The sequence below is a fragment of the Ovis canadensis genome, chromosome 15 (genome assembly GCF_042477335.2).
Source record: "Ovis canadensis isolate MfBH-ARS-UI-01 breed Bighorn chromosome 15, ARS-UI_OviCan_v2, whole genome shotgun sequence".
NCBI classification, from domain to species: Eukaryota; Metazoa; Chordata; class Mammalia; order Artiodactyla; family Bovidae; genus Ovis; species Ovis canadensis.
The window spans coordinates 90856358-90872533 of record NC_091259.1 but is presented as its reverse complement, the minus strand read 5'-3'; the positions used below and the strand labels follow the sequence as shown (position 1 = coordinate 90872533).

Here is a 16176-nt window from a genome sequence, read left to right as displayed (position 1 = left end):
TCTTTCCGTCAGCGTCGCGGGTGGAACAGGTTTCACAGCCCCTTGGCCAGATGCAGGGCCCAGCCTGGTGACACGGCTGTCTCTACTCTTCCCTGACTGCCCCTCAAGTGTCTGGTCCCACGGAGGTTAAAGCAGCAGTTTCAGGACACCTTGCCAGGCTGGAATCAATCCGAAATTCCTTTCTCAGCCATGTGCTTGTCTGAAACCGGCATTAACAACATGGGCATTGCTGTTCAACAGGGGCCACAGGCGTTGGGAGGGTAGGTGTCGTTGGCTGGAGTGGCGTGTGTGGCGGGGCAATAAAGACACCACAGAGCCTGGTGGACTGTGGGCACGAAGCCTCCGAGCCCAGGGGCTTGCTTTAATCAGACACACAGCTGAAACAGAGCTTGGTTTAAAACACAGCCACTGCAAAACACACATCGAGAAACCTGTAAACGCGCAGCGGCTCAACTGCAGGCCACACTGCCCACCTGGCCCTTCCACTCTGCCAGGGTCCCAGTCGCACTTGTCTGGCACAGAGGCAGACCATGGGCAGGCAGAGGACAGAGGCGGCTGCGCTCTGGCTCCCACACAAGACTGGCATCGGGCGCAGTTGGCTGGGGGCAGACGGTGGGTGGGCGGTCCTCGCAAGCAGGGTGCAGGCTGCCCCGGGGGGCCCAGGGCTCGGCTCACGCTCTGGAGAAGCCGAGGGGCGCTGCTCCGTCCTCCGGCACCGTGGTCCACCCGAGGGACCACCTGCCCTCGCCTGGCCGTCCTGCCCCAGTGCCGGCACTCTTCCCGGTGCCGCCCAAACGCCCTCTCTCCAGTCTAGCTCTGACCCACCAGCCCTGCCCAGTCTGAGGCCCACAGCTGCCCCGATTTCCGAGGAAAAGAGAGGTCCCTATAAAGACGACACAGAACAAACCGTCTGCTTCCCAGAAGACACAGGACCCAGACCCCCAAGCGCATGGTACCTACTGACCCCAGGGTCTGCCTAGTCTTTCTAGAAGAGATGAGAGGCCAGGACGGACAGCCACACCCTTAACACGACAGGCCCAGGTGCGGTGCGGCCACGGAAGACCCCCTCTAGCGTGGCAAGCACCCACATACACAGAACACCCTGGGTCCCAAGCTGTGGGGGGAGGACAGCTTCCAGGCGTCAGACTAAGCCCTGGTCCCTGGGAATGAGACAGACAGCAGGGATCAAGAGCCTCAGCTCCTGGGTGCCCAGGGCCACGACCACGGAGTTTTCCCTGTTGCCATCCATGTGCCACACGGACCCTGGTGTCTCTGTGCCCAGGGGCGGCGGCCAGAGGCACCCCACACCCCGTCCGGTCCAGGACCACGCTTGGGAGTCGGAGGAGGACAATGGCGGCCTGTGGAGGCGCCAAAGCGCCACGTCCAGACTCCCGAGGCAGCTCCCAGCCGAGCCCTCTGCAGCCCCACAGACAGCTCCCCGGGGACACCCCTCCTCTCCCTGCGCCCCTGTCGGGCACAGGGTCCCGGACACCCTGCCTCCCAACCCCAGCCCCTCAGGTTCTTCAGGAAAAAGGATTTACGTCGAAGACATGGTTTGTTTTCAGGCTGCGAGAGCGGGTCAGCAGCGATCTCCCGCCCCAGCCACTTCCCCGCCCTGGGCCTACTGTCTGCTGCCTCCGTCGGACAGTGGGCCGGGGGTCCGTGCTTCCCCCAGGGGTGTCGTGCCCTCAAAGCGCTGGGAGGCGATGGCTGCCTGGTGCGACATGCTCTTCCGGACAATGTCGCCCTTCCGCCACAGCACCACCTCCTGCGGGGCGGCGGGAACGGCACGTGAGGGGGGCCTGGGGAGGGTCCCAGGGATTCTTAGGCAACAGCCTCCCTGGTCTCCCGCCAACGAGCAGCTGTCCATCCCCTGGGGCCTCGTGGCTCCTGCTGGCCAAGGGGCCGGGAGGGCGGAGCAGCCACGGGGGCTAGGCCCGAGGAGGCCGGCTCTGGTGTCAACTGGGACCTCGTCCCGGCCGCGGGGCTCGGGGCGAACCAAGCAGCACAGACCCCCACCAGCTCACCCCGCCCCTCCGCCCGCGGCCCCACCCCTCCGCCCGCGGCCCCGCCCCTCCGCCCGCGGCCCCGCCCCTCCGCCCGCGGCCCCGCCCCTCCGCCCGCGGCCCCGCCCCTCCGCCCGCGGCCCCGCCCCTCCGCCCGCGGCCCCGCCCCTCCGCCCGCGGCCCCGCCCCTCCGCCCCGCGGCCCCGCCCCTCCGCCCGCGGCCCCGCCCCTCCGCCCGCGGCCCCCGCCCCTCCGCCCGCGGCCCCGCCCCTCCGCCCGCGGCCCCGCCCCTCCGCCCGCGGCCCCGCCCCTCCGCCCGCGGCCCCGCCCCTCCGCCCGCGGCCCCGCCCCTCCGCCCGCGGCCCCGCCCCTCCGCCCGCGGCCCCGGGGCCCCACCTGCTGCTTGAAGTAGCGACGCTCCTCGTCGTCGATGAGCACCAGGTTGAGGTAGTAGCGCACCGAGAACTTCTTGTTGATGTCCCGCATGGTGGGCGTGAGCTCGTAGCCCGCCAGGAAGAGGCGGATGGGGATGGACTCTCCTGCAGGGCCGGGAGGGTTCAGGGGGGCAGGGCAGGCGCCCCGCCTGCCACCCGCTTCCAGGAGGCGCGCCGCCCACTGACGGGCTAGGCCCGCTTCGTCTCCTCCTGGCTGAGCCTGACAGAACCGGGGTGGCAGAGTGCCAACCACAGGATGCCAGGTGAGCAGCTCTGACTCTTACCAGTGCGAGAGCCAGCTGTCCCACCCTAGCTAGCGCACCGTCTTCCCCAGCAATTCCAGTGTCAGCCCCCCCACCCCAATTGGCACGGCCCACCCCATGCCTCCCGAGACTGGCAGGCCCCAGCTCTCTCCACTGAACTCTGGTGGGTCTGCTGCTGTCCCTGGACCCTCCTATTCTCACGTTAATCAGGCTATAGGGTATCTCAGATCCCTTCTACCTCTAACACCGTGCCTTCCTCAGCTAAGTGGAACAAACTCAGGACAGGGCTCCACTGAGCAAGGGCAAAGACAAGAGCAGCCCAAAGCCACACACGGAGCCCACGTCACCCTGCGTGGCTCACAGGCCCCACGGTGCCCCAGGGGAGGGCAAGACTTGCTCGGCTGTGTGGCTGGGGACACAATGGAGCCAGTGGGCAGGATGGACAATTCCTGCCCCTAAGACCCCGCTCGGGAGGCCAAGGACCTGAGAAGCCACGACCCCCTCCTCCCACGTGGCGTGGACTCGGGAGAGCTGCATGAGGCCTGGCGGCACCGAGTCCACGGGAAAACGCACATAGTCGGCAGCTGTAGCGCCGATAAAGAACCACAACAATCGCTCCTCCCAGGAACCACCAGGCTCCCACCAGCCCCCCCCGCCACTCATCCTAGAGGTCACGCCAGCACCGCGCACAGCAGCAGGGAGTGTCGGTCAGGGCGTCCACTCGGCCAGGCAGCCCAGAGCCTGACTGGTCGGCCTGGTGCGGGGACTAGCAGGAAGGGCCACCTCGCTCCCCCAGCAGCAAGGGCGGTGTGAGTGGAGACGGCACAGGCTCGCGGCCGCCGGCCGAGACAGCGGCCCCAGCGGCCAGCGGGGCGGGCTCACCTCTCACGGGCGCGCCGTCCATGATCTCGTACTTGGCGATGGTGTCGTTCTCGTGGTACACGTTGGGGCCCGTGCCCGTCGTCTCCCGCTTGATGATGTCGATCTCCATGTGCTTGATCTTGATCCGCACCAGCAGGAAGTAGATCTTCCCCACGATGACGTCCTTCAGGTGGTACCTGCAGGGAGGAGGCCAGGGGGTGCGGCTCCGGGCGGGACCAGCCTCCTGGATGCGGAGAGGGCGCCGCCCACCTGGGCGTGGCGGGCCAGGGGGGCTGAGGCCACGCGGGCCCACGCTCCCCCCAGGCTGCCCGCGGAGCGAGCCCCAACGCCCTGCACTGGGACCAGCCTCACCCCTGCTGCCTCCCACACACGCCTCAGAGAGCGGGTCCCGTCACCCCTACCCGGCGCTGTAACCCGCATGTGCTTCAGAGGCTGTGGGGTGAGAGGCTGACCCACCAGGAGTGGGGGCCAGGTCCCGGTCTTCCTCCAGCGCCCGGGAGCTAGGCCCTCGCGGATCAGTCAGCTGTGGGGCTAGTCTCCACCCGGTGTGGCCGCCAAAAGCAAACGTTCTGAGTGAAGCTCAGGAAGGGGATGGGAGCTGGGGGTGGGGGCTGAGGACGCAGGCCCTGACCACAGGGGAGGACAGACCACTGACAGCTGCAGCGTGGGGGCCTGCCCGCATCCGGCCGCATCTGCCCCCACTTCCTGAGGGGGGGAGGCGGGCACCGGAGTGCGGCCTCGGCGGCGGCGGGGGGGGGGGGGGGGGGGGGGGGGGGGGGGGGGATGCCGGAGCACGCCCTCTCCTGGTTCTCACTGGTCTGCAACCCGGACGCCCCTCCACGCTCAGTGGACTCTCACCCACAAGAGACACAAAGGAGCAGTTCCGGGGGCCCGGGCTCTTCCTCCTTCCTGGCACCTTTCCTCTCACCTGACCCAAGCCCCTCATTTTCCGACAGGAAACCCAGGTACAGGAGCTGAAGTGCCGGTAAGCCCAGCCTGAGCCCTTGGGGGCAATCGCGGGCTTCCCCTGTGGGTGGGACAGCGGGCACCTGTTCTGGGCTCAGCCTGCTCTGCGGGCAGGGCCCGGTGTGCCCGTGCAGCCTCAGACAGGCCCGTCTCCTGCTCAGCTTGGTCTTCACTGCACTGCTGGCTGGAGGCTGCTTGCGTATCTACGAGGCGGCTCCTCCTACACCAGGTGGCTGGGGTGCTGGTGGGCAGCACTCCGGGGGCTCCGTCCTGGGAAGGTCTGTGAGCCCCGGGACTGCAAGGAGAAGGCAAAGGGCCCCTCCCAGGGGCAGGGCCACTCCCACAGGTGGGGCCCATGGGGCTGCGCTGGCTCCAGGCTGGGGCGGGGGAAACACAGCTGTCCGTCACCAGTCCTAGGAGGCCCTGTGTCCCCAGCCCCGCAGGAGGGCCGCCCAGGCAGCCCTCGCCCCAAACCTCTCGAGGCCAGTAGGTCTGAGGCGAGGCCGCCCCACCCAGAGACCCTCCTTGGCGACATGGGGGCTTTTTTAGTTCTGTGAGTCGAATAAACATTTACTTTGCATATTTGATTTTTGAGCATTTTCAGGAATGTCCTATATTGAAAAGAAAGATGCTCGTGGTAGTTTTTGAACGGTCAGTAAGTTCTGCGATTTACAAGCACTGAGATATTTCGACGCTGTAATAGCAGGCACGGTCTAAAACGTTCTGGCCAGTTGAAATCAAGTCCTGCATGCCCTCTCCCTCAGGCACCAGGCATCCACCACTCACTTGGACTTGTTGTACTCAAACTCGATGTGCAGACAGTCCTCAATGCCGACCTCCATCTTGATGGAGGAGTTCAGCTCGGGGTACGTGCTCAGCGTGTGCACCACGATGTCCATCTCCTTGACAACGTCGTTGAGGCGGCGGCTGATAGTGGCCCGAAGGAAGTACCTGTGGGAGGCGGGCAAGCAGAGAAGGGACCTGGGTTTACTCACTCCCCACCGCCCCCGAGAACCCCCGGCCAAGTCGGCCTCTGCGGCTTTGATTCCTCCGAGCAGTCGCCTCTGGGCACCCCCTCCCAGCAGAGACGAGACACACTCCCGCCATTGTGGCTGCAGGGAGCTCCAAGGCCCTTCCCCAGCCGCTCCCTGAGCCCGGCCTGGGGCCCAGGGGGGCTGTACCCCAGCAGCAGCCTCATGGCCACCTGCCAGGCACCGTGTGCAGCTTTTATTTCTGCAGCCCCTTCTGGCTCTTCGGATACAGGGACCACGTCCTCTTAGGTCTGCACGCTAAGACGGTGCTCCATGAGTGAGCATGGTTCAAGTCCCCCACAGTTAAGTGACAAGAAGAGGCAATGGAGAAGCCAGGTCAGCGAGTCCCCACAGCGTTTATTTCCAGACCTAGGACGCAGAGATGGGAGTCGCAGGCGACTGGCGGTCCCATCTCCCCGCCCGGGGAGTCGGGAACTAGAGTGCCTGCGGAATGTCAGCCAGAGGCGGCACCCGGCGCTGAGGGGAGGGGCCTTCAGGGAGAGCCGGCCTCGTAACGACAACAGCAGAGGAGATGTCTCAACCTGAACGGCGCCCGGCTGCACCACCCTGGGCATGAAACTGCCCTGGAGGAGGACACGGGAACCTGCACTTCTTTTTTTTAAATAATTCCCACCCCAGCCGGTGAGTCTAACACAGGACCCTGATAGAGAACCACTGTCCAACATCTCGATCCTGCAGCATCCTTCCTTTCTCCACACATCCTGTCTCTCTCCAGCTACGCTTTCCTCCTGAGCGTCTAACCTGTCCCGGAGTTGTCAGTACCCAGAGCACGCCCCAGAGATCGCTATCCAGAGTCCTGCTCGCGCCTGCAGCTTCCTCCCCAGCCCCTCGCCTCGCCTAGCCGTCTTCACCACCCTGCAGGAGCTGCCCGCCAAGGGAACACAGGCACCTTTCACTGCGCATGAGGCTCTCCAGGCTCCGCCGGGCCGCAGCAGGGGTCAGGGGCTGCTTCCCCTTCAAGGCCGAGCACTATTTCACCATGTGGACACGCCTGGCGCTCAGCCACTCAGCCACTGATGGGCGCTGGCGTCGTGCCCACTGGGAACGCCGCTGCCAAACGCGAGCACACTCGCATTTGTCTGAGTGCTGCTTCACTGCGTTTGGATTTATACGCAGAAGTGGATTTGATGAATCATTTGGTAGTTTTATTTTTAATATTTTGAGGAACTGCCATACTGTCTTCAACATCTTTCTGACATAAGAACGTCTATGAGGAGTCTACTGCAGAGCGTCACATTAAATCACAATAAGACCCCGTCCCAGCTTAACTGACAACTAAACAGTGCTTGCTGTTGCTGCCTCCTCCGAGAGCAGTCACAGAGCGCTGCTGAATGGGGCACCTTCAGCGCTTGGACCTCCCTGCAAAGGCTGGAAAAGAAGAGCCTGCAGTCCGTCTTCTGACAGAAGAGGGGAGACCTCCCCAGAGCCTGTGTGGTCCCCCACGCAGGCCCCAGGTGCTGACCACAACTTGGAGCCAGAAGTCCGGGTGACATCACATAGCTCAGAGGCCTGGGATCAGTGCCCCCCTTGGGTTTTCAAGACTGAAACAAGGAAAACAATCCCCTGTACTTAAAAGGTGTGTATTCCTGTTCTAAAGCTTCTCATCCCGTGCTACGTTTTATCCTCTCCTGTCCCAAAAGATGCAGAGGACAGGTCTGGGATCAGAATCCAAACCTGGGACTGCCCTGGTGGTCCAGCAGCCAAGAATCTGCCCGCCACCGCAGGGGACACAGGCTCGATTCCTGGTCCAGAAGAGCCCACACGCCTCAGGCAGCTGGCCCCGTGCACCACAAGAGCAGTCACTGCGGCGAGGAGCCCGAGCACTGAGACCAGAGGGGAGAGCCCGCTCCCTGCAGCGAGAGGGAGCCTGCCGGCAACAGCGGGGCCCCGGCGCAGCCGAGCGGCAGTCTAAAAGAGAGCCGAATCTGTGGCCCCCTCCTCGCCTGACAGCACGCAGGCCCTCGTCCCGGCGTGTGTGGAGTCGCGTCACTCACCGCAGCCTCACGTCCTGCCTGGGAACGCCTTCTCGCGTGACAGCACGCAGGCCCGCGCTCTGTGGGCCCCCTTCTCACGTGACAGTACGCACCCCAGCGTGTGTGGAGTCGCGTCACTTACCGCAGCTTCACGTTCTGCCCGGTGTAGGACTCGTAGGGCTTCTCCACGTGGGTGAACTCGAAGTCAAAGGCCTGCGACTGGGTGACCTCTCCAGGTCGGGCCAGGTCCTTCACCAGGGACACGAACTCGTGGTGGTTGCCGCGGTCATAGTAGAGCTCTGTGGGGAGAGCAGAGACCTCTGCTACTGGTGCCTGGCCCACAGGGGCGGCGGGGGCCCGCTGCGGAAGCACCCCTCCTGGCCGCGGAGCGGCGCGCCGGTTCGCGACCCCCTCTTCCTGCCCTGCACCCAAACACCCTGCGCTCTGTGCAGACCCTGTCCCGGGGCAGCACCCAGGGGACACAGCAGGGGCACCGCCACCGAAACGCCACGTCACCTCTTTGCGCAGTTACAGTGATTCCTAAGTGTGGGAGGCGTGCTCGCCGCCGTCACTCAGTCACAACATGCTCACGGCAACCTGAGCGCTGGGTGGGCCCGTCACGCGTTGGACAGACAGGGAAACTGAGGCGTGGTGGAGCAGGGCCGGGCCCAGCGCCCCAGGTCTCCTGCTGGGCCGCGTCTGCTCCTGGGCCCCGGGAGATCAGGGGTGAACATGAGGTGGGAGGCAGGTGAGGACTTGCAGACGGGTCCACGTGGCCCCGCTGACGGAGGGGCTGTCAGGCGACCCCAGTCTAGGCCACAGTCCCCGGACTCGTGTGATCACCAGGACCCCCGAGGCTGTGCTGAGGCACAGACGGCTGCACTCCCCCCCAATATCTCTGATTCCGGGGCCTGGGTGGGACTCAGGATGGACATCCCAACAGACTCCTGCTTGTTCCGAGACCGCCCTCTGAGAAGGCCTCCTGCACACCCACCCTCCTCTCAGACAGTCCTGCTGGCTGTCGGTCCTGAGTCAGGCCACCCGTGTGTCCTGGGCTGTCTGTGCCCACATCACACAGCTGCTGAAGTGGTGAGCTGTGCTCCAGGATGGCTGCTGGAGACGAGGCCCAAGACCCTAGCACCCCCGGTCCCCAGCTGTGCAAGGGGGACACTTACTACCGACTGCCTCCACGTGGCCCCAGCGCAGTCAAGATCTGACCCCCCGCCCCGCAGCGGCCCGAGCAGGACAGGACGGGTCGGTGGGAGGAAGTGGGAGGCGGCGTGCTCTCACTGCGTCTGCTGCTGGCTGCCTGGACACGGGGGCTGGGACCACCCCCCGTCAGGCCTGGCCCGCACCTCTCGGCTGCCTCTCTCAGGGACAGCCTGAGCATGAGGGGCTGGGCAGACCCCAGACAGCAAAGGCCTGAAGCCTCTGACGATCGAGCCTTCTTGGCGTTGAGAAGCCAGATCCCCTGCCTCCAGAGCCAACACGGCAACCAGGCCTGCCACGGAGGCGCGTGGGGCAAGCACAGCTTCCAGGGAGCTCTCGGGCTGGCTGCCCCGGGCGCCGACCCTGACAGACCCGCCCCGCGGAGCCTGCTGTCCCAAGCGGCAGGGCAGCGGCCGCGTCACGGGGAGCTGCAGTGCGTCAGGCCCGGCCAGCCCCACTACTTCCGCAAGCAGCGCCCTGTGGCCGCAGTTTGCTGCTGACCCCCCGTTATACATGGATCCGGCTTAGGTCACCAACAACCACCTGCTCCTCCAGGCCAGGCGGCGTCAGCAGCGGGCAGCGAGCCTGCCACATGGGGGGCAGGGCAGACCATCGGGGCGCGGCTGCGGGGGCAGGGTGCCCTCTCGGGGCAGTGGGGGTGGGGTACACACAGGGGCCAAGGGGACAGGGGCCTGTCCTTTGCCTCGTGCTGGTCCTACAGGAGCCTCTGCTGACCGGAACGGGTGGAGCTCTTAACTGGGGAGCTGGGTGTCTCGGGTGCCAAGCTCTGAGCTCTGCCGTGGTTTCAGGGGACAGCAGCAGGTGGAGAAAAGCCCAGTGTCTGAGGACCGTAAGTGGGAAATGCCAGGCTGATGGCTTTCGGCTCTCCTGGGGGCTTTACTTCTAAAAACTCAGATCCCGAGGCTAGTCCTCTACTTTGGAGTGCAATATTCTCTAAGAACATTAGAGATACCAAGGGAACACTTCATGTAAAGATGGGCTCAATAAAGGACAGAAACGGTATGGACCCAACGGAGGGAGAAGAGATTAGGAGAGGTGGGGACGATACACAGAAGAGCTAAACAGAGCAGGTCTCCGTGACCCAGAAGGCCACGGCAGTGTGGCCGCTCACCTGGAGCCAGACACCCTGGAGGCGGAGCCAAGCGGGCCTCTGGAAGCACTGCTACCACAGAAGCCAGTGCAGGGGACGACGTTCAGGCTGAGCTTCTTCAGACCCTAAACGCTGTTGGTGATGATGCTGTTAAAGAGCTGCACTCAATACGCCGATAAACTTGGAACACTCCGCAGTGGCCACAGGACTGGAAAAACTGTGTTCATTCCAATCCCAAAGAAGGGCAATGCCAAAGAACGCTCAAACTGCTGGACAACTGTGCTCATTTCCCATGCTAGCAAAGTTTGCTTAAAATCCTTCAAGCTAGGCTTCAGCAGTACTTGAATTGAAACCTTCCGGATATACAAGATATACAAGGTTTAGAAAAGGTAAAGGAACCAAAGATCAAACTGTCAACATTCGTTGGATCATAAAGAAAGCAAAAGAGTTCCAGAAAAACATCTACTCCTGCCTCACTGACTATGGTAAGGCCTCTGGACTGTGTGGATCACGTAAACTGGAAAAATCTTCAAGAGACAGGAATACCAGACCACCTTACCTGCCTCCTAAGAAACCTGTATGCAGGTCAGGAAGCAACAGTTAGAACCAGACACAGAACAACAGACTGGTTCCAAATTGGGAAAGCAGTACGTCAAGGCTGTATATTGTCCCCCTGCTTATTTAACTTCTATGCAGAGTACATCATGCGAAATGTGAAGGTGGATGAATCACAAGCTGGAATCAAGACTGCCAGGAGAAGTATCAATCACCTCAGATATGCAGATGACACCACCCTTATGGCAGAAAGTGAAGAACTAAAGAGCCTCTTGATGAAAGTGAAAGAGGAGAGTGAAAAAGCTGGCTTAAAGGTCAACTTTCAAAAAACTAAGATCATGGCATCTGGTCCCATCACTTCATGTCAAATAGATGGGGAAACAGTGGAAACAGTGACAGATTTTCTCTTCATGTGCTCCAAAATCACTGGGGATGGTGACTGTAGCCATGAAAACAGGAAACATTTGCTCCTGGGAAGAAAAGTTATGACAGTTCTACACAGCACATGCAAAACCAAAGACCTCATTTTGCTGACAAAGATCCATCCAGTCAAAGCGATGGTCTTCACGGTGGTCATGCAGAGATCTGAGAGTTGGACCATAAAGAAAGCTGAGTGCCGAAGAACTGATGCTTTTGAATTGTGATGCTAGAGAAGACTCTTGAGAGTTCCTGGACTGCCAGGAGATCCAACCAGTCCATCCTTAAGGAAATCAGTCCTGAATATTCATTGGAAGTACTGATGCTGAAGCTCCAATACTTTGGCCACCTGATGCGAAGAGCTGACTCACTGGAAAAGACCCTGACGCTGGGAAGGTGGAAGGCAAGAGGAGAAGGGGACGACTGAGAATGAGATGGTTGTACAGCATCACCGACTCAATGGAAATGAAATTGGGCGGCGTGCTGCGGTTCATGGGGTCGCAAAGAGTCGGACACGCCTGAGCGACTGAGTCAGAAAAATAGGAGCAAAGGTATCTGACGGCCCCTCTTCAGTGAGATTCTCTCAGTGCAGATCGGAGTGGGGCTCACACCAGACCAGTCCTGGCAGGGGTCAGGGGGACAAGACGCCATGCAACTCCTTACGTGGTGACAGTGTGAACCCAGCCTCTCGGATGGAAGGTCACGGACTTCCCAACAAAGTGCATCTCAGCCCCACGAACCACAGGGGACACTTATTCATGCCTGTCTTTGACCCCTCTTCTTCCAGAAGGTGCAGAGTATCTCACAGCCATCTGATGGGGACAGTCAACAACGCATGCCTGGGTGAAGGGTTAGAGAGACACGTCTGGAGAAAACCAGGAAAGAGCTGGATGACTGTCCCCTTCAACCCACTGGGAGTCAAGGAGAAGTTTACAGAAGGGACTGAGAGCATCAGAACTACCTTTGAGAAAGTTCGCTCTTACAGAAACTGAACTGAAAGAAAAGGTAAACAGAGGCAGGAAGGCCGGTCAGGAGACTGCTCCACATGGAGGCGTCAGGGGCAGCGGCACCGAGGAGGGTGAGGGAGCACTGAGGCGAGCTGCCCCCCGGAGCCGCTGGGGGCGTGGGGGGGAGGCAAGAGTGCTCCGGGGCCTCCCCCGGTTCGAGGCTGAGGCGACCCAGGGGGCGTGCAGAGCGGGGGAGACGGGAGGAGTGGCAGTGCGGGGGCTGGGGCAGGGAGAGAGAGGAGCAGTCTGGTTTGGATGTGTCCTTGGGCAACCCGTGGTGTCTCTGCAGGTGTTCAGCAGGCAGTCAGAGACCCAGGCACGGAACCTGGGGGCGAGCTCAGGAGAGCAGAAAGGCTCGGGAGACGTGAGTCCAAGCAGACAGGGCAGCGGTGGGTGCAGATGGGGCTGCCAGAGCGGGCGGCGGCGCAAACGGGCCGGCCTGCCCTGAGGACTGCGGTCTGAACAGGACCCACGCAACAGCCACCAGAAAGCCGTCCCTGTGAGAACTCGGGCGACCCCTCCTGCTGGGAGGAGACGCAGGGCATGCAGCAGGCGAGGCTGGCCTGACACGGAGATCCTGCGGGCAGTCAGCAAGGCAACCAGAGCTGACTCTTCGAAGGTCCAGCCCCTGGATGCAGCCTAACAGGGCTTACGAGCGCTTAGCTGATAAGTGCCGGAGCCTGCACTTCACACACATCGACGGTCTCCAGCCCTCACAAGGCCCTAGCGACGTCTGCCCGTCACAGAGCCTCACGTAACCGGAGTAAACCCTGCTTCGGCCTTGGCCACACGCCAGGCTGTCCATCGAATGCACAGGCAGGACGTACACACTTCCAAACCGGACAGACAGTGGCTTATAAGAAGAAAAATTCTGAGTGAAACAAACAAGGCAGGTGGCTGGAGCACAACATCAACACCCTCACAGGCGGCTAGGGCAGGACCACCACCTGGCGCGTCACCGGGACAGCAGACCTGAGAGCCGGAGCGAAGCCCCGCCTGCCGCATGCCGTCAGGAAAGCGAGGAAGCAGAAACCACGCGCCCGCAATGTGGGGACCGCACTCACCAGCCTCGCTCCAGTGCCCTGAGGCTGGGCCACCACAGGCACCACACGCTGCACAAAGCCTGGGCCCTAGACCCCCCACCATCTCCCAAGGGGATTCGGTTGCTGTCCCTGCCTTACAGGTGAGAGCGCTGAGGCCCAGGGAGGGGACCGCTTCCCCAAGGCCACAGGGTGGACTCAGGGGCCCAGGAAGAGCTGTCGACGGAAGCAGAAGAGGCTCTGAGAAGTCTGGGGAGGGATGCTGCCCCGGGACGCGCGTGGACAGGAAGCCAGGCAGGGCAGCCAGCCCCCTTCCAGTTGGGCTGGAGGGAGGCCTTGCCAGCGCCTCAAACAGCCCATTCCACAACCGCTGGGGCAGGGGCGCTCTGGCTACCTTTCATGGACGGGGAGCGGTCACCCCCGGGAAGGATGGCACAGCTGCTGGCTAGACGTGCCCATGTGCACTCCTGATGCAGAGCCGCGGAATCCAGTGACAACCTTAAAGCTATGCTATGGAAACACTCAATCTAGGGAGGCCTGAACTTCATCGCCTGACTCACGCCCAGCACAGAATGCTGGGGGTTCATCCTGTGTCCCCAGGAGCTCTTTGCTAGGAGTGATTTTAGCTTCCACAGATGTAAGACATTTCTGCGGTTCTGGCATCTGGCTGGTAGAGGCTGTGAAATGCAACCCCCGACAATGGAGAACGAGCAGGCCCACCGTGCCAACAGCACCGCTGTTGAGGGGCACTGCCGAAGTCGGAAGTGAGCGGGCAGAGAGCCTAAAGCCCACTCTCCAGCTCCAGGCCACTCATTCTGGGTTTAGAATAGCAACGGATGGGCTCCTAGGATCAGCTAGCCTTCGACCTGATTTCCGTTAACTTAAACAGCAGAAGCCAATACTTCAGGCCGGGCACTGAAGTGCTGAGCACACAGCCTTTCCCCAGGGCTCCCGTGTTTTCTGTCTCATCAAAATGGAGAACAGATTCTGTGCTGGGATCTCAGGGAGTGACAGAGAGCCTCTGAGGAGCGTTCCCAGGAAACCCCCCACACAGGACCAGAGCGGGCGGGGGCATGGGGCATGATTTCTCTGCTCGATGTCTTTTCAGCCAACGGTGGTATTTACTGTGACCCTACTCCTGAACTACTGACACAAACTATTTCAGAAGTACCTGTGAGTTTTAATAAACAGGAGAGTCCAAACAGAAGTGGAGACAACCCTGTGTTGACTGGCAGCTCCCAAACCTGTTTTTTATTGTCTAGCTGTAACGGCTAACAATCATGTTTGAAAACTGTTAGAGCCTTGGGAAATTTTGGCCACTTAGATCTGGGGCTTGGGAGCACCCTTTCTTTAAGAAGAGTGCCGCAGACTCTTCTAATCAGGAAGTCTTAGGGATGCAGCTTGTGTGGACGCAGGGCTGATGCCGGAGCCCGCGGGGATGCTTTCTCAAGCAGCTCCCAGCGAAGCTGCAGTAAGAGGCTGGTGGGCACAGACACTACAGAGAGGCGGGCGGGCCACGCGGGGCTCGGAGCGGTGGTCACGACCTGCAGGCTGGCCCAGCTGGCACGGAAGCCGAGGCAGGCCCGCGGAGCTCGGACCCAGGGCGGCGGGCAACAGACCACAGGGCCTGGGGCGGAGTGGGGGACAGGGGGTCTGGAATTGCAGCCGTGCGTGCAGGGGTTAGAAGACAGGGGTTCGGGTCGCGCCAGGGGCTGGAGGGGGCGCAGCGGTCTCGAATCGCAGCAGGGGGTGCGGGGGCTGGGGGGCAGGGTTTCGGGTCGCGCCAGGGGTCTGGAGAGGGAGGTCAGAGGCTGGCTCGGGGTCACGGGTCGAGGGCGGGCGCAGGGGTGGGCCCGGGCGCGGCGGATCCCGCACTCACCGATCTGCCCGATGAACTCGACCTTGATGCCCTGGTGCTCCAGCCGCTTGTTGGGGTTCTTGAGAGCCAGGCTCACCTTCCCGGCCACCGTCTCGCCATCGTAGAAGAGGAAGTACTTGTCCTTCTTCCCATCCTCGGTCTTGTGCTCGGCCCGCCGCCTGCTATCCGCGTCGTTCAGCAGGATGTCCACATCCACGCTCTGCCCGAAGCCAAAGAAGCTCATGGCCCCGCCGGGCCGGCCGGGCCTGGGGAGGCCGGCGGGCTGGGCACGACGCCGACGCCCGCGCTCGCCGGGCCGGCGCGGTTCCGAGGGCGGGGCAGAGCGGGCGCGCCAGGCACCCGCCGGCCGCGGCCTGCGGAGCCCACCTCGGAGGCAGCGGCCCGGCCCCGGAGCAGCTTGCAGCGCGTCCGCGGCTCAGCCGGACGCGCCGGAGTGGCTGCGCGCATGCGCACGGCCCGCCCCCAGCGCGGCCGCCGCGCCCCCGGGGAGCTCGCACTGCGCCTGCGCGCCGCGAGCACCGCCCCACGCCCGGCAGACGGCGGGGCGGCGGCGGCTCCTTCCTGGCTCCTGCCCGACCTGTCAAACACCAGTCCAGTAAAATTCAGACCTAACGGTGTCCTTTCTAAAAAAAAGAGCCCTTTCTGGCTGCCTTTTCTGCCTTTCCTATGTTTAATCCGTTGACCGGTAGGCAGCTCCCCCACTCGGCTGTGTACGCCTCCGCTTGCTGAGTGACGGGTAAACGCGGCCCTTCGTCAGGCCGCCTGACAGGGGGCAGAAGTGACAGTTACAACAGGAAGTGCCCTGCTTCAGCTTCTCTTCAGTGCGTCCGCCACGTAGGGAAAAGAAGCCGGAAGGCAGTATGCTTGGCTCGTTTCTTTAGCCCCACTTTGAAGCGACAGCTGAAAACGCCCAACTTCAGTTGCGTGGGCGGTGCTCTCTCCCTTTGTGCATCCGGCGGAAGGCCCTGCTGATTGGCTGCCGTCCTGCCAGCGGGGCGCGGTGATTGGTCGGTGCTGACCTTTGACGTCAGCGGGGCCTTCTGGGCGCGCGCGCCCGAGCAACTTTGAAAGTGAAGTGAGCGGCCGTCATGGAGGCTGGCGGGAACCTGGCGTGCGCCCTGCAGACCTGGTGCCCCCTGGACCTCAGCCAAGGTGAGGACGCGGCCGGGGCCCGGGTGCTCCGGGGGATGCTGGGCAAGGGCCGCGTCCTCCTTCTGCTCTGTACTCCTGTTTCTCGGCCTTGCCCCCGCGTCTGCGCGGACAGCCTCGCAAGTGCCGAGGCTTCGGCCGCGCGGCTGTTTGTTGGCCCGAGCTGACCTTCTGAACGTGGGGCCCAGGGGTGCGGCTGGAGCCTCCGGGCGCCCGTCGTCACTGAAGGGCAG

At 62.6% G+C, this 16176-nt stretch overlaps 2 protein-coding genes across 6 annotated transcripts in view; one reads left to right on the top strand and one right to left on the bottom strand.

The window, feature by feature from the left end:
* Positions 1-323: 323 nt before the first annotated feature.
* VPS26B (VPS26 retromer complex component B) lies at positions 324-15720 on the bottom strand. 2 transcript variants are annotated; one of them, XR_011249364.1, is made up of 6 exons: positions 14795-15245; positions 7719-7875; positions 5338-5502; positions 3586-4846; positions 2403-2545; positions 324-1768 (listed from the first exon to the last, which is right to left on the bottom strand). XR_011249364.1 is itself a non-coding variant. In XM_069554634.1 (6 exons), exons 1-6 carry the CDS (start codon positions 15015-15017, stop codon positions 1622-1624), a joined length of 1011 nt encoding a protein of 336 aa, XP_069410735.1. In that variant the 5' UTR covers positions 15018-15720; the 3' UTR covers positions 324-1621. The 2 variants fall into 2 exon arrangements, 1 of the variants encoding a protein (XP_069410735.1); XM_069554634.1 differs by having other exon boundaries at positions 3586-3761; positions 14795-15720.
* NCAPD3 (non-SMC condensin II complex subunit D3) overlaps positions 15315-16176 on the top strand; it is a 62845-nt gene continuing 61983 nt past the window's right edge. For all 4 annotated transcript variants that reach the window (XM_069554632.1, XM_069554631.1, XM_069554630.1 and 1 more), the window contains exon 1: positions 15315-15946. In XM_069554632.1, the coding sequence (XP_069410733.1) occupies positions 15883-15946 (64 nt within the window). In that variant the 5' untranslated portion in view covers positions 15315-15882. The remainder of the gene's footprint in view (positions 15947-16176) is intronic.